At 37.8% G+C, this 26,663-nt stretch overlaps 1 protein-coding gene and 2 pseudogenes across 1 annotated transcript; 2 read left to right on the top strand and 1 right to left on the bottom strand.

Moving 5' to 3' along the window:
• Positions 1–3,210: 3,210 nt before the first annotated feature.
• On the bottom strand, positions 3,211–4,143 carry LOC112912094 (olfactory receptor 52D1-like; annotated as a pseudogene).
• Positions 4,144–8,765: 4,622 nt separating this feature from the next.
• Positions 8,766–10,965, top strand: LOC112912095 (heat shock cognate 71 kDa protein-like; annotated as a pseudogene).
• Positions 10,966–23,835: 12,870 nt separating this feature from the next.
• Positions 23,836–24,732, top strand: LOC112912125 (olfactory receptor 52J3-like). Its single transcript, XM_072727453.1, has one exon. It carries the CDS (start codon positions 23,836–23,838, stop codon positions 24,730–24,732), a length of 897 nt encoding a protein of 298 aa, XP_072583554.1.
• The last annotated feature ends 1,931 nt before the right edge of the window (positions 24,733–26,663 follow it).

The raw sequence follows: 26,663 nt of genomic DNA, 5'->3' as shown, positions 1-26,663 counted from the left end.
TAGAGTAAACTTTCAATATTCAAGAGCTTTTTGTTTCCTAGTTAGATTCTGACTAATACAAATACATTTCATAATACTATATGGCTTTGGTAATTGGTCAATTTAAAATAATGACAGTATTTCCTTGTTAACTGTTTTTAAATATTAGAAATATTTTTTTAGAAAAAATTAAAAACAACCAACAACCTTGAACCCAACATAATAAAGGCCATATATGAAAAGCCCTTGTGCTAACATTGTACTCAATGATGAAATACTGAACTTTTTTTTTTCTCCATGATCAGGAACAAGACAAGAATCCCCTCTTCTGTCCCTTGTATTCAACATAGTACTAGAAGTCCTAGTCAAAACAAATAGATAAGAAAAAGAAATAAAAGACATCCAAGTTAGGAAGGAAGATATAATATTAGCTTTGTTTGTAGATGATTTGATCTTAAAAGAAGAAAACCACAAAGATCATACATACACACACACACACACACACATGCACATACACACATCTACTAGAACTGATAAAGAAATTAGAAAAATTGCAGGATTCAAAATCAACATGCAGAAATCAAAAATTGCAGATTTGAGCAATCTGAAAAGGAAATTATATAAACAATTCCATTTACAATAGTATCAAAAAGAATAAAATAGGAATAAATTGAAGAGAGAGACAGATATTTACTTGTACACTAAAAACTAGAAAACATTGTTGAAAGATACCATCGAAGACACAAATAAATGGAAAACTATTCCATACCCATGGATTGGTAGATATAATATTGTTAATATGTCAATACTACCCAAAGTGATCTACAAATTCAATGCAATCTCTACCAAAGTTGCAATGACATTTTTGTTGCAGAAACAGAAAAATCCAATGTAAAATTCATACAAAATCTTAAGGAACCCAAAATAGCCAAAAGAAAAAAAAAATCTTGAAAAGTAAGAACAAAGTTGAAGTCTCATACTTCCTGATTTTATAACTTACTACAAAGCTAAAGTAATCAAACCAAAATGATAATGGCCTAAAGATGGACATATGACCTATAGAATAAAAAAGAGAGCTCCCAAATAAACTCACATATAGGGTCAGATAATTTCTATAAGATCATTCAATGGGGAAAAAATTGTTTGTTTTCTCAACAAACAGTGATAAAAAAAACTATAGATCCACATACAATAGAATGATGTTGGACTCCCAGAATGTAAAAAAATTACTAAAAATGGATCAAAGACCTAAATAGGAGAGGTAAAACTATCAAATTGTTAGGAAAAACAGAGAAAAACATTATGAGATTGTATTTGACAACTTCTTGGCTATGACACCAAAACACAGACAACAAAAGTAAAAATAAATTAACTGGACTTTATCAAAATTAAAACATTTGTGCTTAAATACAGAAGACAAACTAGTGATTGCCAAAGGGGAGGTGGGTGGGGAGATAGGTAAAATAGGTGATGGGTATTAAGGAGTACACTTGCTGTGATGAGCTCCAAATGATTTATGTAAGTACTGAATCACTATATTGTACACCTGAAACTGATATTACACTGTATGTTGACCATGCTTTTAATTTTAAAAAATAAGCAGAAAAAATACTCTTTTCTATCGAAGGACACTATCAACAGAGTGAAAAGGCAACCCACAGAATGGGAGAGGGTATTTGCAAATTGTGTATCTGATAAGAAGTTAATAGCCAGAATATATAAAGAACTAAAACACAACAGCAATGACAACAACAACAAAATGACTGAATCAGAAAATGAGCAAATGCCTTGAATGAAGATTTTTCCAAAGAATGTGTGTAAGTGGGAAAAAAACACATGAAAAGATGTTCAACATCACTAATTTTTAAGGAACTGCAAATCAAACTCACAATGAGACATTACTTCAAATTTATTAGGGTACTCATTCCTTTAAAAAATAGAAAAAAAGAAAAATTGTTGGTGTGGATATTAAAACACTGGAGCCCTTGTGCATTGCTAGTGGGAATGTAAAATGATGTAGATCCTGTGGAGGAAGGCATGGTCATTCTTTACGAATGAAAACACAGAATTATCACACGATACAGGAATTCCACTTCTGGGTATATACTCAAATTAAAACATAAACTCAAACATATATTTATACAACTATATTCAGTAGCATTATTCACAATAGCCAAAAGGTAGAAGCAACCCAAGTGTCCATCCACAGATAAATGGGTAAACAAAATCTAAGATAGATAGATGATAGATAGATAGATGACAGATAGGAATCAATATCTAGATCTATATCTGTTTTATCTATGTAACTATAGTCCACTATAATATATATATAGACATTATTCAACATAAAAAGGAAGGAAATTCTGATGCATTCTACATGAATAAATCTTGAAGATTTTATGCTAAGTCAAATAAGCCAGTGACAAAAAGACAAATACTGTATGATTCCACTTAGATGAAGAACCTAAAGTAGCCAAATTCACGGAGACAGTAAATATAATGGTAGTTGCCACGGGATGTGGCGAATGGGTGTTAATGTTAATGGGTAGAATTTTAGATGGGGAAGTTAAAAAAAAATCCCTGAAGAAGGATAGTGGTGTTGATTGCACAATAATGTGAATGCACTAATTCCACTGGACTGGACAATTAAAAATGATTAAAATAATACCTATTATGTTATTTTACCACAATAATAAAAAAGCCACCAGTAAATGCCCTTTAGTTACGTTCCACCTTAATGCTAAAAACATGAGTGATGATACTGGATAGATAAATAAATACATAGATGATAGATCAGTCTTCATTGCTTTTTTCTTTATAACATTACATACAAATATATATTATCAAAGAGAAACATCAGAAGCATCTTTCAGTTGTACCTGAGCTGTTCCATAAATAAGAATAGGAAACCATCCATCATTTAGTTCTCTAGAGAAATCTTAGTTTGTTTACTCTATATATCTTTTTCTCCTTCTTCAACTGTTCACTCGCTATTTGTAATTATCCTCCAAAACACACTTAGAAGAAGATTAACAATTTGTCCTTCAATATTTAATAAATGAATAAGTCTAAATAACTTTTGAATTACAGTTTTTGGAATTCACAGACATATAGTAATAAAAGAGAACTTTCAGGCAGTAAATGCAATTCAGCTTGCAGGATTAAGAGCAGCTAGTTATTTTACTTATATCATCTCTTTTATTTCCATTTATTTTGCCAATCCAACTAAAATCAAGGATCTTTGACCTTTAATGTCCTAAGAACACATTCCCGCATCTTTTTGGCCCTTACCCCATACACAATGGGGTTGAGAAAAGGGGGCACCAAAAGGTATATGTTTGCAATAAAAATATGGATGTGTGCAGGCACATTCTTCCCAAAACGGTGAGTGAAAATGGAAAAACCAGCTGTGGAATAGAACAGGAATAACACAGACATGTGACCCACATGTCCCAAAGCCTTAAAGCCAGCTTCCCGGGATGGCAGGCTGAACACAGAGCGGAGGATGAAGGCATAGGATATAGCAATGAGAATGGCATCAGATGAGTCAATGATAGAAGCCATACTGAGGCTATAACTCTTGGTGGCCCCTATGTCCACACACACCAGCTTCACTACAACCATGAACTCATAGTAAGTGTGGGCAATGATTCATGTTCTGCAGTAGGGCAGCTGTTTGAGCAGGATGGGATGTGGAGAAAAGAAGGCTACACCCCGAATCACCACAATAATACCCATTATGGTGATGTGAGCATGGGTGAGAATGGTAGTATAGCACAGTGGATGACAAATAGCCACATAACAGTCAAAGGCCATGGCCAGGAAAAAGCCCGATTCCATAGCAGTAAAACTGTGAATAAAAATCATTTGAGCCAGGAAAGCATCAAAGGCAATGTCATGGGCTCCGAGCCAAAAGACACAGAGCATGCAGGGAAGCATGGATGAGGAGAAGACCAGGTCAGAGATGGAGAGCATGCTGAGAAAGAAGAACATAGGCTCATGGAGACTTCACTCTGCTCTCACCACGGCCAGTATGGTCTCATTCCCCACCACAGCCACCATGTACATGGAGCAGAAGGGGATCCCAATCCAGATATGCAGGTCCTCTAGTCCCGGGATGCTCATCAATAAGAAGGTGACAGAAGAGGTGTTGAAAGGAGGCATGACTTTTTTTCCTGTGCTTATCAGTACTTTTAAAAATAAAGTTGCTATGATAGATGATTACAACCAGATGCAGAAAACATGGAAATCTGATTCAAGAAGATCCTTAATGATCTGTTGATAAAAACAATTCAAATTCATAATTAGGTGTATTTAAATTCATTAGGATCATAATACTAAATCTAGTAATAACATACTAAATGACTGTTTAAAAGTACAGAAAGATAATACTCATATTATCTTAGGGGTCTATATGTCACCTCATCTCTTCATTTGCAGTAAGATTTCATCTTTAGCCCGACTTATACTTAATTCAACAAATGTTTACTGTGAGGTTAATGAATTTCTTTCTTGAGCTTTCATTCAGTATTTCCCTCAGGTCAATGAGTTTTCCATAACTGGAAGTGAGCAGCAGAAGCCTTGTGAAAATATCAAGGAGTTATTGAAAGGACCCTTATAATCCACTCTGCCATTCTCTTGGGGAATAGAAATATATGGTCTTTGTCCCTTTCTGGACATGAAATTGAAGTCTTTGGCACAGCTTTTGAAGTAAAATCATCTCAATCTGTATCTTTAACCTTTCATTTGCTGCTCTGCATGTGTAACTAATCTGACAAAATTTAACAATGATGTCACATTTTTCCTATTGTTTCTTTCTATCAAGTCTCACTTAAGAATGGCACATATTACATACTTTTGAACCAACAGATATCCATTGGTTAAGATATGGTATTTCTTAACATTAACCCCACTGACTACTTTTTTATTGTCATTCTTTTTCAGAGTTAGATTATTTCCTTCATTTCTTGATCCAGAAACCAAAATTCTCAAACATGCATAACAGTTTATTTACTGGATTGTTAAATTTACCTCATGATGCTTGAGATATCAGTTTCTGACTAAGTAGGTTTCTTTATACTTCTTCCTGCAGTTCCAAAGGACAGTCAAACCTCCATGGCAGAGAAGCCCTCGGATAAAGTTGTTGAGCATGAGCAGGAATTGAGAAGGATGAAGAAAAGAACTACTTTTTTTATTATTTTATTTTAGATCACTTTTATTTTCTTTTTTAAAATGTAGAAAAACATTTTTTTGGATATATAAATGTCATATCCCTTTACATATGAAATGTGGTCTTTTAAATTAAATATATCCACGTGAATTAAAATGCTGGAATGTTTCAGTTTGTATTTTTAATTGATTAGTAGCTCATTCAAGTATTACTTTGATTATGTCAATGACTCATACGCTTTGCCCTTTCTGCATTCACTGGCAGCATATCTGATTTTTAAAGGACTATTTCTGGCTTCATTGACATTTGTAGTGACCACAGTTCCTTTCAGTCATTTGCTTCCTTTGATGATACTTTTATTGGCTCAGTGAAGAACAATATCTTCAGTATTCATATTTAAGTATTCAGAACACAGACATGAGAGCAATAGCCCACTTAACATGCTTAATTATAATAATTCATATGGTAAATGATGCCATTACATTTTAAATTAAGTTTTCTATTCATGAGTTCAGCAGGGGCTTCCTCCAACTTCAGAGTAAAGTAGAAATCTTGCCCCTCTGCAAATATTTTTGAAAGAAACAAAATATCAAAAGACAAAAACAGCAGCTTACTTGGCCTTAAGATGATTTATGTTTTGAGCCAGATTTGAATAAACAGAAAAAGCAATTATAGTTCATAGATTATTCAAAATAAAGTAAACATTATTTATTATTGCTTTCTAATTATGCATTTTTAAAATTTATTTTATTGCTTGCTGATTATTTCACAGTCCTGCCACATTAGTAGACGTAGTCTAGTTCTTATATTAAACTAATTAAAACGTATGGATTAAATTTTAATTTCCATTCTACTTCCACTGCAATAATCTGAAAAATCTTCATATTTCTCTGTAAAATAAAACATTAATCTTAGTTACAAAATACTAGTTAGTGTATAAGGCTTCTAGCATTTTAGGACATTTTCTAATTACATATCATTTTTTTCATGTTATATTAATAGGAAAATCATTCATATATTTTAGTGCATTGTAATTTATGGAGATTTCTTATTAGCTATGGCAATATTAACGGTAAACATAACCCTAGAATGTCAATCTAGCTCTGAAACATAAATCTCAATAGATAAGGGCTCCTGGGGGGCTCAGTTAAGCACCTGACTTTAAATTTATTTTTTATTGGAGTTCAATTTGCCAACATATAGCATAACACCGAGTGCTCATCCCGCCAATGCCCGCCTCAGTGCCCATCGCCCAGTAACCCCAACCCTCCTCCCACCTCCCCTTTCACTACCCCTTGTTCATTTCCCAGAGTTAGGTATCTCTCATGTTTTGCCACCCTCACTGATACTTTCACTCATTTTCTCTCCTTTCCCTTTATTCCCTTTCACTAATTTTGATATTCCCAAATGAATGAGACCATATAACGTTTGTCCTTTTCCGATTGACTTATTTCACTCAGCATAATAACCTCCAGGTTCCTCCATGTTGAAGCAAATGGTGGGTATTTGTTGTTTCTAATGGCTGTGTAATATTCTATTGTATAGATATACCACATTTTCTTTATCCATTCATCTTTCAATGGACACTGAGACTCCTTCCAGTTTGGCTATTGTGGACATTGCTGCTAGAAACATTGGGGTGCAGGTGTCCTGCTGTTTCACTGCATCTGTATCTTTGGGGTAAATCCCCAGCAGTGCAATTGCTCGGTCATAAGGCAGATCTATTTTTAACTCTTTGAGGAACCTCCACACAGTTTTCCAGAGTGGCTGCACCAGTTCACATTCCCACCAAAAGTGCAGGAGGGTTCCCCTTTCTCCACATCCTCTCCAACATTTGCTGTTTCCTGCCTTGTTAATTTTCCCCATTCTCACTGGTGTGAGGTGGTATCTCATTGTGGTTTTGATTTGTATTTCCCTGATGGCAAGTGATGCAGAGCATTTTCTCATGTGCATGTTGGCCATGTCTATGTCTTCCTCTGTGAGATTTCTGTTCATGTCATTTGCCCATTTCATGATTGGATTGTTTGTTTCTTTTACTGTGGAGTTTAATAAGTTCTTTATAGATCTTGGAAACTAGCCCTTTATCTGATATGTCATTTGCAAATATCCTCTCCCATTCTGTAGGTTGTCTTTTAGTTTTGTTGACTGTATCCTTTGCTGTGCAAAAGCTTCTTATCTTGATGAAGTCCCAATAATTTATTTTTGCTTTTGTTTCTCTTGCCTTCATGGATGTATCTTGCAAGAAGCTGCTGTGGCCAAGTTCAAAAAGGGTGTTGCCTGTGTTCTCCTCTAGGATTTTGATGGAATCTTGTCTCACATTTAGATCTTTCATCTATTTTGAGTTTATCTTTGTGATGGTGCAAGAGAATGGTCTAGTTTCATTCTTTTGCATGTGGATGTCCAATTTTCCCAGCACCATTTATTGAAGAGACTTTTTTCCAATGGATAGTCTTTCCTCTTTTATTAAATATTAATTGACCATAAAGTTCAGGGTCCACTTCTGGATTCTCTATTCTGTTCCATTGATCTATGTGTCTGTTTTTGTGCCAGTACCACACTGTCTTGATGACCACAGCTTTGTAGTACAACCTGAAACCTGGCATTGTGATGCCCCCAGATATGGTTTTCTTTTTCAATATTCCACTGGCTATTAGGGGTCTTTTCTGATTCCACACAAACCTTAAGACTTTCCAATTCTCTGATGAAAGTCCATGGTATTTGGATAGGGATTGCATTAAACATGTAAATTGCCCTGCGTAACATTGACATTTTCACAGTATTAATTCTTCCAATCCATAAGCATGGAATATTTTTCCATCTCTTTGTGTCTTCCTCAATTTCTTTTAGAAGAAGTGTTCTGTAGTTTTTAGGGTATAGATCCTTTACCTCTTTGGTTAGGTTTATTCCTAGAAATCTTATGCTTTTGGGTACAATTGTAAATGGGATTGACTCCTTAAATTCTCTTTCTTCTGTATCATTGTTAGTGTATAGAAATGCCACTGATTTCTGGGCATTGATTTTGTACCTTGCCACACTGCCAAATTGCTGTATGAGTTCTAGCAGTCTTAGGGTGGAGTCTTTTGGGTTTTCTAAGTACAGTATCATGCCATCTGCAAAGAGGGAGAGTTTGACTTCTTTGCCGATTTGAATGCTTTTAATGTCTTTTTGTTGTCTGATTGCTGAGGGTAGGACTTCCAATACTATGTTGAATAGCAGTGGTGAGAGTGGACATCCCTGTCTTGCTCCTGATCTTAGGGGAAAGGCTCCCAGTGCTTCCCCATTGAGAAGGATATTTGCTGTGGGCTTTTCGTAGATGGCTCTTAAGATATTGTGGAATGCTCCCTCTATCCCTACACTGTGAAGAGTTTTGATTAGGAATGGATGCTGTATTATGTCAAATGTTTTCTCTGCATCTATTGAGAGGATCATATGGTTCTTGGTTTTTCTCTTGCTGATATGATGAATCACATTGATTGCTTTACTAGTGTTGAACCTCTTTGCATCCCAGGGATAAATCCCACATGGATATGGTGAATAATCTTCTTAATAAATTGTTGGATCCTATTGGCTAGTATCTTGGTGAGAATTTTTACATCTGGGTTCATCACTCATTGAACGCGGCGCCAGATCTGCAGACGGCTGTTGTCTCCGCGAGCCGAGCCCGGCCCACACAGAAGCAACTATGTCTAAGGGACCTGCAGTTGGGATCGATCTTGGCACCACCTACTCCTGCGTGGGTGTCTTCCAGCACGGGAAAGTGGAAATAATTGCTAATGATCAGGGAAACCGAACCACCCCAAGTTATGTTGCCTTCACGGACACCACGATTGATCGGTGATGCTGCAAAGAATCAAGTTGCGATGAACCCCACCAACACGGTTTTCGATGCCAAGTGGCTGATTGGAGGTAGATTTGATGATGCTGTCGTCCAGTCTGATATGAAGCATTGGCCCTTCATGGTGGTGAATGATGCTGGCAGGCCTAAAGTCCAAGTAGAATACAAGGGGGAGACCAAAAGTTTCTATCCAGAGGAGGTGTCCTCTATGGTCCTGACGAAGATGAAGGAAATTGCAGAGGCCTACCTTGGGAAGACTGTTACCAATGCAATTGTCACGGTACCTGCATACTTCAATGACTCTCAGCCTCAGGCTACCAAAGATGCTGGAACTATTGCCGGTCTTAATGTACTTCGAATTATCAATGAGCCAACTGCTGCTGCTATTGCTTATGGCTTAGACAAGAAGGTTGGAGCTGAAAGGAACGTGTTGATCTTTGATTTAGGAGGTGGCACTTTTGATGTGTCAATCCTTACTATTGAAGATGGGATCTTTGAGGTCAAGTCCACAGCTGGAGACACCCACTTAGGTGGAGAAGACTTTGACAACCAAATGGTCAACCATTTTATTGCAGAATTCAAGCACAAACACAAGAAGGACATCAGCGAAAACAAGAGGGCCGTCCACCGTCTCTGTACTGCATGTGAACGGGCTAAGCGTACACTTTCTTCCAGCACCCAGGCCAGTATTGGGATTGATTCTCTGTATGAAGGAATCGACTTCTATACCTCTATTACTCGTGCCCGGTTTGAAGAATTAAATGCTGACCTGTTCCGTGGCACCCTGGACCCTGTAGAGAAAGCTCTTGGAGATGCCAAGCTGGACAAGTCTCAGATCCATGACATTGTCCTGGTGGGTGGTTCTACCTGTATCCCCAAGATTCAGAAACTTCTGCAAGATTTCTTCAATGGAAAGGAACTGAATAAGAGCATCAACCCTGATGAGGCCGTTGCTTATGGTGCAGCTGTCCAGGCAGCTATTCTTTCCGGTGACAAATCTGAAAATGTTCAAGATTTGCTGCTATTGGATGTCACCCCACTTTCTCTTGGCATTGAAACTGCTGGAGGAGTCATGACTGTGCTCATCAAGCGCAATACTACCATTCCTACCAAACAGACACAAACCTTTACTACCTACTCTGACAACCAGCCTGGTGTGCTTATTCAGGTCTATGAAGGTGAGCGTGCTATGACCAAGGATAACAACCTACTTGGCAAGTTTGAACTCACAGGCATACCTCCTGCTCCTTGTGGTGTTCCTCAGATTGAAGTCACTTTTGATATTGATGCTAATGGTATCCTCAATGTGTCTGCTGTGGATAAGAGCAAAAGAAAAGAGAACAAGATTACCATCACTAACGACAAGGGCCACTTGAGCAAGGAGGACATTGAGCGAATGGTCCAGGAAGCTGAGAAGTACAAAGCTGAAGATGAGAAGCAGAGAGACAGGGTGTCTTCCAAGAATTCACTTGAGTCGTACGCTTTCAACATGAAAGCAACTGTTGAAGATGAAAAACTTCAGGGCAAAATCAATGATGAAGACAAACAGAAGATTCTTGACAAGTGCAATTAAATCATCAACTGGCTCGATAAGAACCAGACTGCAGAGAAGGAAGAATTTGAACATCAGCAGAAAGAGCTGGAGAAAGTCTGCAATCCCATCATTACGAAGCTATACCAGAGTGCAGGAGGCATACCAGGAGGAATGCCTGGAGGCTTTCCTGGTGGTGGAGCTCCTCCCTCTGGTGGTGCCTCCTCTGGGCCTACCATTGAAGAGGTTGATTAAGCCAACCTGATGACAGGTCTAGCATTGTTCCACACATTTGAAGGACCCAAATTTGTAGCAAATTCCATAGCAGTTTTAAAGTCAAGCTGCTATAGCAAATATACTGGGCATTCTTGATACTTGAATATGGAATATGTGCACAGGGAAAGGAAATAAACATTGCACTTTATAAGCACTGTATTGTGGAAAATGCAATGTCTTAAATAAAACTGTATTTAAAATTGGCACCATAAAAAAAAAAAAAACATCTGGGTTCATCAGGGATATTGGTTTATAATTCTCCTTTCTGGTGGGGTTTTTGTCTGGTTTTGTAATTAAGGTGATGCTGGCCTCATAGAACGAGATTGGAAGTACAGAACAGCTTTAGTAGAATAGGTATGGCTTCTTCTTTAAACGTGTGATAGAATTTTCCTGGGAAGCCATCTGGCCCTGGACTTTTGTGTCTTGGGAGGTTTTTAATGACTGCTTCCATTTCCTCCCTGGTTATTGGCCTGTTCAGGTCTTCCTTCCTGTTCCAGTTTTGATAGTTTGTGGTTTTCCAGAAATGCCTTCATTTCTTCTAGATGGCCTAATTTATTGGCGTATAGCTGCTTATAATATGTTTTTAAAATCGTTTGTATTTCATTGGTGTTGGTGGTGATCTCTCCTTTCTCATTCATGATTTTATTTATTTGAGTCTTTTCTCTCTTCTTTTATAAGGCTGGCTAATGGTTTATCTATCTTATTAATTCTTTCAAAGAACCAACTCCTGGTTTTGTTGATCTGTTCTACAGTTCTTCTGGTCTCGATTTCATTGAGTTCAGCTCGAATCTTTATTAACTCTCTTCTTCTGCTGGGTGTAGAATCTATTTGCTGTTTTTTTCTCCAGCTCCTTTAGGTGTAAGGTTAGCATTTGTATTTGATTTCTTTCCAGTTTCTGGATGGATGCTTGTATTGTGATGTGTTCCCCCTCAGTACTGCTTTTGCAGTATCCCAAAGATTTTGAATGGTTGTATCTACATTCTCATTAGTTTCCATGAATCTTTTTAATTCTTCCCTAATTTCCTGGTTGACCCTTTCATCTTTTGGCAGGATGGTCCTTAACCTCCATGTGTTTGAAATCCTTCTGAACTTCTTGTGATTTAGTTCTAGTTTCAAAGCATTATGGTCTGAAAATATGCAGGGGATGATCCCAATCTTTTGGTATGGGTTAAGACCTGCTTTGTGACCCAGTATGTGGTCTATTCTAGAGAAAGCTCCATGTGCACTTGAGAAGAATGTGTATTCAGTTGCTTTGGATGTAAAGTTCTGTAAATATCTGTGAAATCCATCTGGTCCAGTAAATCATTTAAAGCTTTTGTTTCTTTGGAGATCTTGTGCTTATCAGACCTGTCAATTGTAGAAAGCGTTACATTCAAGTCACCAAGTATAAGTTTATCATTAACTAAGTATGTCTCAACTTTGGTTCTTAATTGATTGATATGCTTGGCAGCTCCCACATTCGGGGCATAAATATTCACGATTGTTAGGTCCTCTTGTTGGATAGATCCTTTAAGTATGATAGAGTGTCCCTCTTCATCTCTTACTACAGTCTTTGGGACAAACTTTAATTTATCTGATACAAGAATGGCTATACCTGCTTTCTTTTGAGGACTATTTGGATGGTAAATGGTTCTCCAACCTTTTATTTTAGGCTGTAGGTGTCCTTACGTCTAAAATGAGTCTCTTGTGAACTGCAAATAGATGGGTCTTGCTTTTTTATGCAGTCTGAAACCCTGCACCTTTTGATTTGATCATTAAGCCCATTCACATTCAGAGTTACTACTGAAAGATATGAATTTAGTGTCATCATGATACATATTCAGTCCCTGTTTTTGTGGGTTGTTCCCTTGGACTTCCTCTGTCTTTTACAGGGTCCCCCTTAATATTCTTGCAGATCCGGCTTGGTGGTCACATATTCTTTCAGTTTCTGCCTATCTTGGAAGGTCTTTATCTCTCCTTCTATTATGAATGAGAGCCTTGCTGGATAAAGTATTCTTGGCTGCAGGTTCTTCTCATTTATGACCCTGAATATATCTTGCCCACCGCTCTGGCCTGCCAGGTCTGTGGAGAGGTCTGCTGTTATTCTGATACTTCTTCTCATAAAGGTTATAGATTTCTTGTCTCTTGATGCTTTAAGGATCTTCTCTTTATCTTTGGAATTTGCAAGTTTCACTATTAAATGTCGAGGTGTTGAGCAGTTTTTCTTGATTTTAGGGGGGGATCTCTCTATCTCCTGGATCTCCTTCCCAAGTTAGGGAAGTTCTCAGCTATGATTGGTTCAAATACACTTTTTGGACTTCTGTCCCATTTGGCGCCCTGGGGAACCCCAATTAAAGGTAGATTTTTCCTTCTGAGGCTGTCATTCATTTCCCTTAACCAATCCTCATGATCTTTTAATTGTTTTTCTCTTTTTTTTCCTCAGTTTCCTTCCTTGCCATCAACTTGTCTTCTTTGTCACTTACTCGTTCTTCTACCTCGTTACCCCTTGTTGTTAGGACCTCCAGTTTGGATTGCATCACATTTAATTGATTTTTAATTTCGGCCTGATTATATTTAAATTCTGCAGTCATGAAGTCTCTTGAATCCTTTATGCTTTTTTTCTAGAGCCACCAGCAGCTTTATAATTGTGCTTCTGAATTGGCTTTCTGACACTGAATTGTAATCCAAATTTTGTAACTCTGTGGGAGAGAAGACTGTTTCTGATTCTTTCTTTTGTGGTGAGTTTTTCCTTCTAGTCATTTTGCTCAGCGCAGAGTGGCCAAAAACACGTTGTACTGTAAAAAGGAGAAAACGAGAGAAAAAAATGGAAAAAAATAAAAAAAAGAAAAAAGGGGGTGGGGAACAAAAACAAACAAAACAAAAATCAAGGGGGAGTATCTTCTGATTCTATATACTGTAAATTCCTCGATTTCCCCTGGAACTTTCCAGTGCTGCTTGGTCAAGAACTTGCTTTTCCCCTGTCCTTCTAGCTGGTCTTCTGTGGGAGAGGCCTGCTGTGCTGATTCTCAGGTGTGTGCACCTGGGGGAGCTGCCCATCCCCCTGCCTGGTGCAGGGCTCAGTGGGAGCTGTTTATCCTGTGAGGCCCTTGCTCAGTCCCAGGTACAAGGTGAGACCAGGAGGAGGAACAACAGTGGCGGCATCCAGCTCTCCAGCCCTAGAGTCAGCTCTCGCAGTAACTACCGCAGCTCTCCCGGGACAGGGTGCACCGATCTGCACAGCTCAGGGCCCTGCGGGGCAGGATCGTCCTCCCTGTCCTGTGCCCTCCTGGCCCCCGCCTGTCCCGGGGGGAGTGCTGGATCCTGGGCTGTGTCCCCCAGCGCCCTGGGCTCCTGGGCCTGCACCCTGGGCTCTGGGGCCTGCACCGCTATATCGCGCTCCTCGGCTGCAGCCTCACCCGCAGAGCCACCTCCACGGAGCTGCCTCCGAGCTGCTCCCAGTCCAGCCCTGTGCCTGCTGTAGCCCTTTAGGGAGCTCGGCGGAGGGGTGTGGCGCTCTCCCCGGGGCCACCTCCTCTGTTAGTGCCCCTGGGAGCCTGAGGGCATCACCCCGCCTCCTGGGATCCTGCCGCATCTCTCTGCCAGCGCCTCTCTGTCTGGGAAGATTGGTGAAGCTCCTGTTTCTCTGGGATGGGCTCTCCTGTCCTGGGGACACTCGCCCTGCGGCCTTAGCCAGGCTCCTCACGGCCCCTCCCCCCTGGATGCTTTTTTATCTATTTCTTTCTTTTTTCATCTTCCTAGCTTGATTGAAGCCAAACTCTTCTCACTGTAGCATTCCAGCTGTTCTCTCTTTAAATCTCAGACCGAATTCATAGGCTTTCAGGATGATTTGAAAGTTATCTAGGTAAGTTGGTGGGACAGGTAACTTGGGGACCCTACTCCTCTGCCATCTTGCCCCGCCTCTTTAAGAACTACTTTTTTAAGTCAAGACAAATTCTTCAGCTGTAGGGCAACCCTTGGTTAATAGTTTTCTGCTTTTCCTATCTCCTATTAAGATAGTACTTAGTACGTATATAATACTGCCACCAGTTTTGAAGGAGAATCTGCCTTCCTTATGTCTCAAACAAATCCTTATAAATATCGGGGGATCCCTGGGTGGCGCAGCGTTTCGCGCATGCCTGTGGCCCGGGGCACGATCCTGGAGACCTGGGATCGAGTCCCACGTCGGGCTCCTGGTGCATGGAGCCTGCTTCTCCCTCTACCTGTCTCTCTCTCTCTCTCTCTCTCTCTCTCTCTGTGTGTGTGTGTGTGTGTGTGACTATCATAAATAAATAAAAATTTTAAAAATCCTTATAAATATCATACGTTCTAATAAGACCTTAAACTGTTACCTCTATATATGCTTTCCTAAATCATGCCAAAACACTTTTTTTCTGGACTTTTACATTTACTAGAATCTGGGTTTATTATTGTTAAAAACAGTTGAAGAACACAAATATGGCTTTTTTCATGATTTAGCTTTAAACAAGTAATTGTATTCTAATTTTAAACAGGTAATTTATAAGGCAAAAAAATTATCCCAAAGGAAAAATAAGGATGAGTTATACAGATATGACAGCAAATTAAGTTTAGTGAGTCAAGAAAAGCCTTCTACTTATGCTGGAATGTGATGATTATATGACTTTGTTCCATAGGATCTGAATATAGATATTTCGATATAGAAATAGATAATGGAATATCTACCTATGTACACTCACATGCACACACATATAAGCAAAGGAAAAGGAAAGAAGCATAAATAAGTTTTCATTAGAAGTACAATTGTGAGCGCCTGCCTTCAGCTCAGGGCTGATCCTGGAGTCCTGGGATCGAGTCTCACATCGGGCTCCCCTCCTTGCTTGGAGCCTGCTTCTCCCTCTGCTTATGTCTCTGTCTCTCTCTCTGTTTCTAATGAAAAAATAAATAAAATCTTTTTTTTAAAGGAGTAGAATTATGATATAATGAATTAAATCTAGTGTAGTTGGGACTCAAAGGTTACCAAGAGATTAAAAGTGAAATAAAATTCTATGGGTAAACAAGTATCCCCAGACATTCATGGGTAAGCACATAACAGGAAATGTTATAATCTAGACCAATGCAGGGGCTGTCACTCATTTAGGTGCTAAGTGCATATTGGAGTTACAGGTACAATACAGAGCACTGCAAGAGCAGAAATAGAAAGTGTACACACTCAAAATATGCACACTGGTTTCTAAAACTTTTTTTTTAACAAATACATGGTATAATCTTTGTGATATCATGTCCCTGGAAATGAAACCTGTTGTTTAATATGGAGAGCATAAGGTATCCTTATTTTTGTTCCTTCAATAGGTTCATACAATATGAAATATGGTCTATGATATCCTTAAAAAAATCTTCGTTTCCTGGAATCTATCTTTTTCTTTCTTTCATCTTAAGAGTGAAAAATATGTATTCCCTCTACTTCAAAGAATTATATTTTCTTTCTTGAATCTAAGACATTTGGAAAGTAAAAAGATGTAAAGAAAATCCCATATCCTTTAGAGTTTTCCTTAGATCACCCAGACTATCTCTTTATTTCCATCCTTCCCTTGTTTCACAAGCTTAATTAGCTCATAAAGAAACTGATTCAGAACCAAAAAGGAACCTAAACATCTAGTTTCTATATTTAGCAGTTTTAACACATTAATCTCATAGGATAAGCAGAAATTACATCTGACACAAACAGGTCTTCATGGAATCGTTGGGAGAGGTGGAGTATTTTTACTGTTCGTAAAATTTCTGGTAATCTTCCTAATTTTAGGGATAATAGTATCCCTGTCTTAGGTTTATAGTTGCAGATGTAGCCATCTTTTAGTATTTTGATATAACTTATCAACTACTTAATAGGACCTGAAGGGAACTGAAAAGATACAAAACACATCCTTTATTCCTTTCATACATCATCTTCATTCCAATGTCAACTTGGAACATATACCTTGCAGTTTAAAAGAGAGGGAGATGGTATATTTAAATTATTAGAAAAAATAATCAAGAATTCCTTATCTAGCAAAACTGCCCTTAAAAATGAGGAGAAAATTAGGACATTCCCAGATACACAAAAGCTGAGAGAGTTCATTATTCCTTACCCTACAAGGAGTGCTAAAGGGAGTCCTTTATTTTGAAATTCAAGAAAGCTAGAGAATAACTCAAACCAAACAAAAAATAGAAAGTTCTTCAGTAAAGATAAAACAGATAGAGATATAAAAACCAGTATCAGGTTGCCTGGGTAGTTCACTGGTTGAGCATCTATCTTCTGCTCAGGGCATGATCCCTGGGTCCTGGGATAGAGTTCTGTATCAGATTCCCCACAGGGAGCCTGTTTCTCCCTCTACCTATGTCTCTGCCTCTCTCTATGTGTCTCTCATGAATAAATGAATATACAAAATCTAATATATATATATATATCACAATTTTAGTTCAAAACTCCACTTTTATTCTTTTACAGGATATAAAAGCCAAAAGCACAAACATAATTATAAGTCTAAGTTAATGGGTACACAATATATAAGGATGTACCTTGTAACATTAATAAAATAAAATGTGGCCAGTAGAGATCTAAAAGGAGGAGTAGAATTTTTGTATGTGATCGAAGTTTAGTTGTAATCAGTTTAAAATACATTATTATAACTTTAGGATGTTACATGTAATCCCTCTGGCAATCACAAAGAAAATATTTGTCAAATATACACAAAAGGAAATGTCAAGGAATCAAAAAGTGTCATTAAAAAATTAAGTAAACACTAAAGAAGGCAGTAAGAGAAGAAACAAGGGACAAAAAAGTTATAAGAAATACAGAAAACAATAAAATGATAATAGTAAATCCTTCACTATAAATAGTTATTTTAAATGTAACTGTTTTAAAATCCCCAGTCAAACCAAAGAGTGGTAGAGTGGATTAAAACAATTGAGTCCAGAGTTAGGTGTCTCTCATGTTTTGTCACCCTCACTGACACCTAACTCTGGGAAATGAACAAGGGGTAGTGGAAGGGGAGGTGGGTGGGGGTTTGGGGTGACTGGGTGATGGGAGCTGAGGGAGGCACTTGGTGGGATGAGCAGTGGGTGTTATGCTATATGTTGGCAAATTGAACTCCAATAAAAATGTTTTTCCAATAAAAAAATTAAAAAAACAAAACAAAACCAACCAACCAACCAACCAACCAACCAACAAAAAACAACTGGGTCCAGGCTTCAGTTTTCCAGTCTGATATGTAAGAAGCTGAAGTTCACACTTTCATCTAACAAGTAAAAACCTGAATTAATTGACAAGTCAGCAATTCTTATTAGACCCATAAGAGAAGCAAGGTTACAGGGCAAACTGTTGTCCCCAACATTAAAGAATCCAGTAAGTTAAGACAGAAAAATCATAATATACCAGAGCAGAATCTCCATGGGAAGCAGCGAGGATAAGAAAATACAAACTATAATTGACTAATGGCTAGAGACTTAGTATAGGCAAGCCTGAAAGATAAACTCCAGGGGAAGCCAGTCATTGATGGGTCTCTACTCTTTTCTGAGTTCTACTTAAGGAGCTCAGCAGGTCCTCACAGTGTCACGAAAGAAAAATTCTCTTATGCTTCCAGCAGGGGGAGGGGAAAGCAAACCATTTTGAATATACTAGAGCATTCTGTTCTTTTTTTTTTTTTTTAATTAATTTTTATTGGTGTTCAATTTACCAACATACAGAAAAACACCCAGTGCTCATCCCATCAAGTGTCCACCTCAGTGCCCATCACCCATTCCCCTCCAACACCCGCCCTCCTCCCCTTCCACCACCCCTAGTTCGTTTCCCCGAGTTAGGAGTCTTTATGTTCTGTCTCCCTTCCTGATATTTCCCAACATTTCTTTTCCCTTCCTTTATATTCCCTTTCACTATTATTCATATTCCCCAAATGAATGAGAACATACACTGTTTGTCCTTCTCCGATTGACTTATTTCACTCAGCATAATACCCTCCAGTTCCATCCATGTTGAAGCAAATGGTGGGTATTTGTCGTTTCTAATGGCTGAGTAATATTCCATTGTATACATAAACCACATCTTCTTTATCCATTCATCTTTCGATGGACACCGAGGCTCCTTCCACAGTTTGGCTATTGTGGCCATTGCTGATAGAAACATCGGGGTGCAGGTGTCCCGACGTTTCATTGCATCTGAATCTTTGGGGTAAATCCCCAACAGTGCAATTGCTGGGTCGTAGGGCAGGTCTATTTTTAACTCTTTGAGGAACCTCCACACAGTTTTCCAGAGTGGCTGCACCAGTTCACATTCCTAGAGCATTCTGTTCTTAACAAGGTCTGCCTTTAAGAAAAACTAGTTAACCAAACCCTAACATGCTAGGATTTTATCAGGGTTGAACTTGCTTGGACAAAGGGAAACACACAATTCTAGCTGGTTCTCCCCTTCCAGGTGGGAAAAGGAAAATAGCCATCTTCAGTCCAGACTAGACACCTGGTTCTTCCTAAGGAGAATGAGGGAGAAACTAAGTATAACACAGAAATTTTAGTATTTAGATGCAAAGGTTTACTAAAAAACTGATACCTAATCATATATCAGCAGAATATCTCCCCTCTCCCTACATCCAACTATCATATTACTAAAGGCGTTTTTTCTTTCTTTCTTTCTTTCTTTCTTTCTTTCTTTCTTCTTGAAAGATTTATTTATTTATTTATTTATTTATTTATTTATTTATTTATTTATTAGATACACACAGAGAGAGGCAGAGATACAGAAAGATGGAGAAGTAGGCTTCTCACAGGGAGCCCAAAGTGGGACTCAGTACCCTAACCTGGGGTCCCGCCCTGAGCCTAAGGCAGATTCCCAACTATTGAGCTATCCAGGCATCCCTTTATGGCAGTTTTCTAACTGAAGGCATCAAGTCCTGCTATCAGGAAGAAATTACAAGACATACTAAAAGTCAAAAAACACAGTCTGTAGAGAAAGAGCAAAAGTCAGAACCAAACTTAGGTATGGCAGAGATGTTGGAATTATCAGACCATGAATTTTAAAAGCTATTTTTAATATACTAGGGGCTCTATTGGACAAAACACACAACATGTAAGAACAAATGGGCCATGAAAGCAGACAGATGGAGAGAACCAAAAATAAATGCTAAAGTTCAAAAATAGTAGGAGAAATGAAGAAAAACAATTATTAGTAGACTAGACAAAGCTAAATAAAGAATCTCTAATCATGAGAATACCTCAATAGAAACATCCAAAACCAGAAAGAAATGAGAACAAAAAAAGAGAAAGAACTAAAAAGAAATGAAACAAAATAAGAAAGAAAGAAAGAAAGAAAGAAAGAAAGGAGAAAGAAAAGAAAGAAAGAAAAAGAAAGAAAGAGAAAGAAAGAAGAAAGAAAGAAAGAAAGAAAGAAAGAAAGAAAGAAAGAAAGAAAGAAAGAAAGAAAACATGCAAGCAATGTCCAACGACTGTGGGACAACTATATTTACACATAGTTGTTATAATTATTTTGAGCAAAGTATCACCTGTTAGATAAATACATACCCATATACACGTGTAAACAAAATGAATGCCAGCAATGATACAAGGCACAGAGAGAGGTATTAAGGTTATTTGTTATTATAAGGTGCTTGCATAGTGAAGTGGTATAGTGTTATTTGAAAGTAGACTTGGACTGGTTGTAAATGTATAATACAAAGTCTAGGGCAATAACTAAAAAGAGTTAAAAACAGAAAAGTTAATGAAAAGAAAAGAAAAAAGAAAAGAAAAGAAAAGAAAAGAAAAGAAAAGAAAAGAAAAAAAGAGAAAGAAGTACAATTGATATGCTATAAAATAGAATCATCTAAAAAATGTTCAGTTAAAACTACAGTAATTAGGGTAGTAAATTCAAGCCCTGCATAGAGTCTACTTTTAAAAAATTGGAAAAGGAATTAAAGACATCCAAATTGGAAAGGAAAGTGTAAAAGTATCTGTTCTCAGGTGACATGAACTTATATGCAAAAACCTTGAACATTTCACTAAAAAAAGTTTAGAAATAACAAACAAATTCAGTAAAAATTCAGGATACAAACTCAACCATCAAAATTTAGTTGCATTTTTTAAGGATTTTTATTTATTTATTCATGAGAGACCCACAGAGAGGCAGAGACATAGGCAGAGGGAGAAGCAGGATCCCAGGACCCCAGGATCAAGACCTGAGTCAAAGGCAGATGCTCAACCACTGGGCCACCCTGGTGCCCCCAACTGCATTTTTAAACACTAACAAATAACATACCAAAAAGGAAATTAGAAAATAATGCAGTTTATGGAAAAACAAAATACCCAAATAGTGTGGTAAAGTAGATGGTGGTAACAGTTTGGAGATAGGATCAAAAAGAATAAAATATTTAGGAATAAACTTAATCAAGGAAGTGAGAGATTTGCATACTAAAACCTGGAAAACTTTGCTGAGAGGAATTTAAAAAGACACCAATAAATAGGAAGATGTCCCAGGTCACAGATTGGAAGACATGATATTGTTAAGGTACCTGCCTATATTAGTCCTCTCCCAGGAAGATCTACAAGTGGCCAATTAACATGTAAAAAGACGCTCAAAATCTCTGATTAAAACCACAGTGAGATGACTTCACACCATTACAATGGCTATAATCCAAAAAAGAGAGGAAAGAAGGAAGGGGAAAGGAAGGAAGAAGACCAGAAGGAAGGGATGGGGGGAAAAGAACAAGTGTAGTCCAGCTATTATGGAAACAGAAATGAGGGAATATTATTCACAGAAACATGTTTATATATGAAACAGCAAAGAGAAACAAGGTGTGGTAAAGTAGATGGGTGATCATAATTTGGAGATAGGATGTGTTTTAAATGTTATGGAACAGAAACTACTTTAAACCTTCTAAGACCCCTGCATGTGTAGATAGAAGTAACAGTAAATAAGGCAAGATAGCTTCTTAAGAATAATATTAACAATTCAATAACTTGGGAAATCAGGAACTTTCTTTTTCTACACAAATATAAGCATGTTTGAAGGGGAAGCATAGACATCAGAAATATCTTGCCCTGATTTTAGAGAAGAGTAATGTCGAAAAACACTACATGCAAATTTACAATCACTTGAATATACTCAGTATTTATTGTGTGTATATTTTGTGTACGTATATGTGTATATATTTTGATAGTATCTCTGTCTTTTTGTGTGTTTCTCTTTAGTCTGCTTCCTGGAGAATAATGTCAGCCCTTACCAAGGAGACTTTGAGATCATGGTTCTAAAAGCCATGGCCATAAGGTGATAATGATTTGGGTTTATTTTCAGAGCTGTCCCTTAGGAGATGAAAGGCAGGAAGGTTCAAACTCTATTTGATAGGCATAATAGGAACAGTAGTTCTCATTCCTGCTGGAGATAGGTTATATGTTGACCAAGGAATCTAAGTGAGCCTTAGCCAGAATCTCTTTGCTCATAGGTAAGGAGGAGGTTTTAATTAATTTTTATAAAGGAATATTGTGCATCTACCAGGGCTCTGCTCTATAGGCTACTGACCAAGAGTGAGGTCTTTGATGACAACCTCTACTACATTATTCACTCAGTACTCAGTAATAGGAAACATGGAGACTGTTTTAGTACTTTGTAATTCTTATTCTCTCTGACAACCGCAGGATAGTAAAGATAATGGCCCTTCTTGCAGGAGAAAAATCCAAGTTAGAATAGGACTGTGGCTGAAAGTAAGCTCAAACAGCAAACACCAAAGGAGGCAGCAGGGAACAAAGAGTCTTGGAAGAGGGACTTCAGCATCTTCTTACTGCTGTCAGAAGACCTCAGTTAGCCAGTTTGTCAGTATTCCTAAGGATATTCAAGAAGATAGATTTATCATAATTTGGGGTTTTTATTTTCTCCAGTTACCGTAAATTTAAAGAAGGACTGAAATTTTTATTACTCTTTCTTTCATTTACTCTTTCCTATTTTCCATCTAGCCTCCCATGTTTCTTCCCTCTTTTATTTCCCCCCACCCCATGCCTTACTGCTTCCCCCAAATTTCCACCTCTTTCTTGGTTTCATCTGATTTTCTCTGTTAAGCATGTATTATCGGAGATAGGGTAAAAATCCCCTGGATATTTGCTCAGGGTAAAGTTAAAACTGTATTAATTATTTCTGACCTGGGAGAGGTATGTCCATGATCAGTTCTTCCCTCAAACACCTTTATTTCAACCTACCTGACTCTTATTTCTCTTGAATGTTCCCCTTGTATAGAATAGGGCAAACCCTTTGTTGCCTTATGCTCAAGTTATCTTTGTTACCTCATGCTTTATTTACTATGATCTAAGCAACAAAGGGATTCACATTGTTCTAGTAAGAAATGTCCCGGGTCTAAGTTGTTGTCGAATACCTGTGCTTGTCTCCATTTAAGCTTTGTTTAATGGTGTTGATCTACAAATGTTTACTGGATGCTTTAGTGAGAAATACCTGTTGGTTTGGATGGTGACTTTTTATATTTGAATGCATGTAAAAAGTAGTATTAAATAAAACATACTGAAGGCATTTGACATGTAAGGTATCATTATATATGTATAGCTTTTTTATCTGTTTATGTAAGTGTGGTCACTTACATAAAGTGTGTATCTACACATTTTTGTCTTTGCTTTTTTTTTTATTTTTTATTTTTTGTTTTTTTTGTTGTTGTTTTGTTTTGTCTTTGCTTTTATTTGTTGTTTGTCCTCAACATCCTCAATCTGGGAAGTCAATACATTTTGTATTAAGCCAGATAACATTCTTTACTCATGAAATAAAGTACCAGAATATAAAATATTTTGCTTCAGAACTGCATAAGATGTCATATTATCTTTAAAGCATTGACTATGCTAGTAATTATCATAAATGATACATCCCTTGAATTTAATTGTGTCCAGTATTAGGGATCTTCCTTTTGGTAAATTCAGTTTAAGAAAATGGGTAGGAAACAATATCACTGCCTTCTCTTGCACTGCAAGAAAACAAAAACTAACAATTTGAGAGTTTTCTTGTGCTTTTTTTTTTCTTCTTCTTCTTCTAGGAACAGACCATACATATCTCCTCCTATTCCAGCCAAATCCAGAATGACCCATCAAAATACAACCATGTTCCATCCATCCACATTTTTTCTTTTAGGCATTCCAGGGCTTGCAACTGCCCATGCCTGGATTTCATTGCCCTTCTGTTGTATTTACTTTATTGCTCTCATAGGCAATGTCACAATCTTGATAGTCATATGGACAGAAAGAACCCTCCGGGATCCAATGTTCTTCTTCCTTGTCATTCTATCAGCCATAGACCTGGCCCTCTCCACAACCTCATTACCACAAATGTTGGGTATCTTTTGGTTTAATGCTCATGAAATTGGCTTTGGAGCTTGCGTGGCCCAGATGTTTCTGATACACACCTTCACAGGAATGGAGTCTGCTGTTCTGCTGGCTAAGGCCTTTGACCCCTATGTTGCTATCTGCGTCCCCCTCCACTACACAACCATCCAGACAGTCCGAGTGCTGTCAGGAATTGGAGTGGGTGTTGTACTCAGTACAGTTGTGCTCACATTGCCCATGATCTATCTAATCTACTGTCTACCCTTCTGCAATGCCCGCATTATTGCCCACACCTACTGTGAGCACATGGGCATTGCCAAGTTGGCTTGTACCAGCATTCAAATCAATGCTATCTATGGTCTCTTTGTTGCTTCTTTCCTCGTTCTTGTCCTGGTACTGGTTGGAATCTCCTATGGCTCCATCCTGTGTGCCGTATTCCGCCTCAAATCACAAGAGGCCCGTCACAAGACACTGAGCATTTGTACCTCTCATGCTGCAGTCATGTTTGTCTTCTATACACCCTCTCTTTTCTCCTTCCTTACTCACCGATTTGGCCAAAAAATATCCCCTTATATCCACATTCTTGTTGCCAACATCTATGTGGTCCTTCCACCAGCTCTCAATCCTATCATCCATCTATGGAGTAAGGACTAAGCAAATCAGAGAGTGTGTGATCCAAGTATTTACTGGCAAGTAAGGAACACTATACTCCTTGATCTTTAGGGATAAAGAGCTGCATCCAGTGACAATATTAACCCTACCTCTATATTAATACTTGATATTATTTTAAATCTGTTTTTAAGTTCTCATTAGTTTTGTTGAAAGGCTGCAGCCTCTGACTGTGGTAGCTCATTATTCTTGAGGAAAAGAGACATCAGGAGACTGGCAGGCGGGTCCCTATAATTTAATGTTTGCAAGTTTCTCTAATTAACCTTGGTGTTCGTATAACATAACAGAATTCTGCATAAAGCATCTACTGGTAAGTCCAAGCTTATTCCAATTATATATTGTAAACATCCAGATAAATTTTGGAGTATATAACAGTACTATAATATCCTTTTCCAGAATATATAGTCAAATCTTTTTTTCAAATTTATTTTCAAATTTCCTAATTTCCCCATTTTACCTAATGAAGATAATCTTAGGGAAATAGCTCAGAAAGTTTTAAAAAACAATCAACCCTTCCCCCAACTCTCCCCCAAAGATGATCTAAGTATTAAATGTCAGCCCACTCACAGGTAAATTAGAATTAAATAAAGAGCCTTGAGAGTGCAATTTTTATTCTTAATAAAGGAAAACTGATGTTATATATTCAAATCCAGAATCATCCCATCTGTTGGAGTTATTTTAAGTTTTGGCAGTTATCTGTACAGCCTCCACACGAGCCTTCATCTTGTTTACCAACACCATTCTGTTGTGAACATGATGGGTTTCTAATAGAAGTGAATGTCATACCATGGTAGATAAGAACCTGGGAAATAATTTTTTAGAGTCTGCTTTGATTAGTGTTTTGTTGTAATTTTTTGGCAGTTTTTAGTGTAAGCCAACACTTTCTTTCCCAATGAAGATTGGTAAGCAGGAATCAGTTCATTTTCCTTCTTTGCTCCTCTGGTAATAATACAAGTAGATATACTGAATATCTTGAACTAATTGCCATGGGGCTGTCTCAATGTTTTGTTTGGTCTCCTACTTTAGTGAACAATAATGGTCAGGCTCCAAGTGGCTAGAAACCAGATACAATGTGATTTACATCACTGCAGGGTTCATGTAGTTTATCTACTACCTAAAATTAAAAAATGGGAATCAGTTATCTAATAATACGGTGATATACATAAGCATGTGGAGCCTTTAACTGCCATTTTCTTTTATTTTTAAGATTTTATTTATTTATTCATTTAAAAAAATTTTAACAATAATAATTTTATTTTTTATTGGTGTTCAATTTGCCAACATACAGAATAACACCCAGTGCTCATCCCGCCAAGTGCCCCCTCAGTGCCAGTGCCCATCACCCAGTCACCCCAACCCCCACCCACCTCCCCTTCCACTACCCCTTGTTCATTTCCCAGAGTTAGGTGTCTCTCATTTTTTGTCACCCTCACTGATATTTTCACTCCTTTCCCTTTATTCCCTTTCACTAATTTTTATATTCCCCAAATGTTTGTCCTTTTCCAATTGACATATTTCACTCAGCATAATACCCTCCACGTCCCTCCATGTCAAAACAAATGGTGGGTATTTGCCGTTTCTAATGGCTGAGTAATATTCCATTGTACACATAGACCACATCTTCTTTATCCATTCATCTTTCGATGGACACCAAGGCTCCTTCCACAGTTTGGCTATTGTGGACATTGCTGCTAGAAACATTGGGGTGCAGGTGTCCCAGAGTTTCCCTGCATCTGTATCTTTGGGGTAAATCCCCAGCAGTGCATTGCTGGGTCGTAGGGCAGGTCTATTTTCAACTCTTTGAGGAACCGCCACACACACACAGTTTTCCAGTGGCTGTCCCAGTTCAGACTTCCACCAACAGTGTAAGAGGGTTCCCCTTTCTCCACATCCTCTCTAACATTTGTTGTTTCCTG

Source organism: Vulpes vulpes, chromosome 11 (genome assembly GCF_048418805.1).
Source record: "Vulpes vulpes isolate BD-2025 chromosome 11, VulVul3, whole genome shotgun sequence".
In the NCBI taxonomy this organism is placed as follows: Eukaryota; Metazoa; Chordata; class Mammalia; order Carnivora; family Canidae; genus Vulpes; species Vulpes vulpes.
This window is presented reverse-complemented; position numbering and strand designations above follow the sequence as displayed.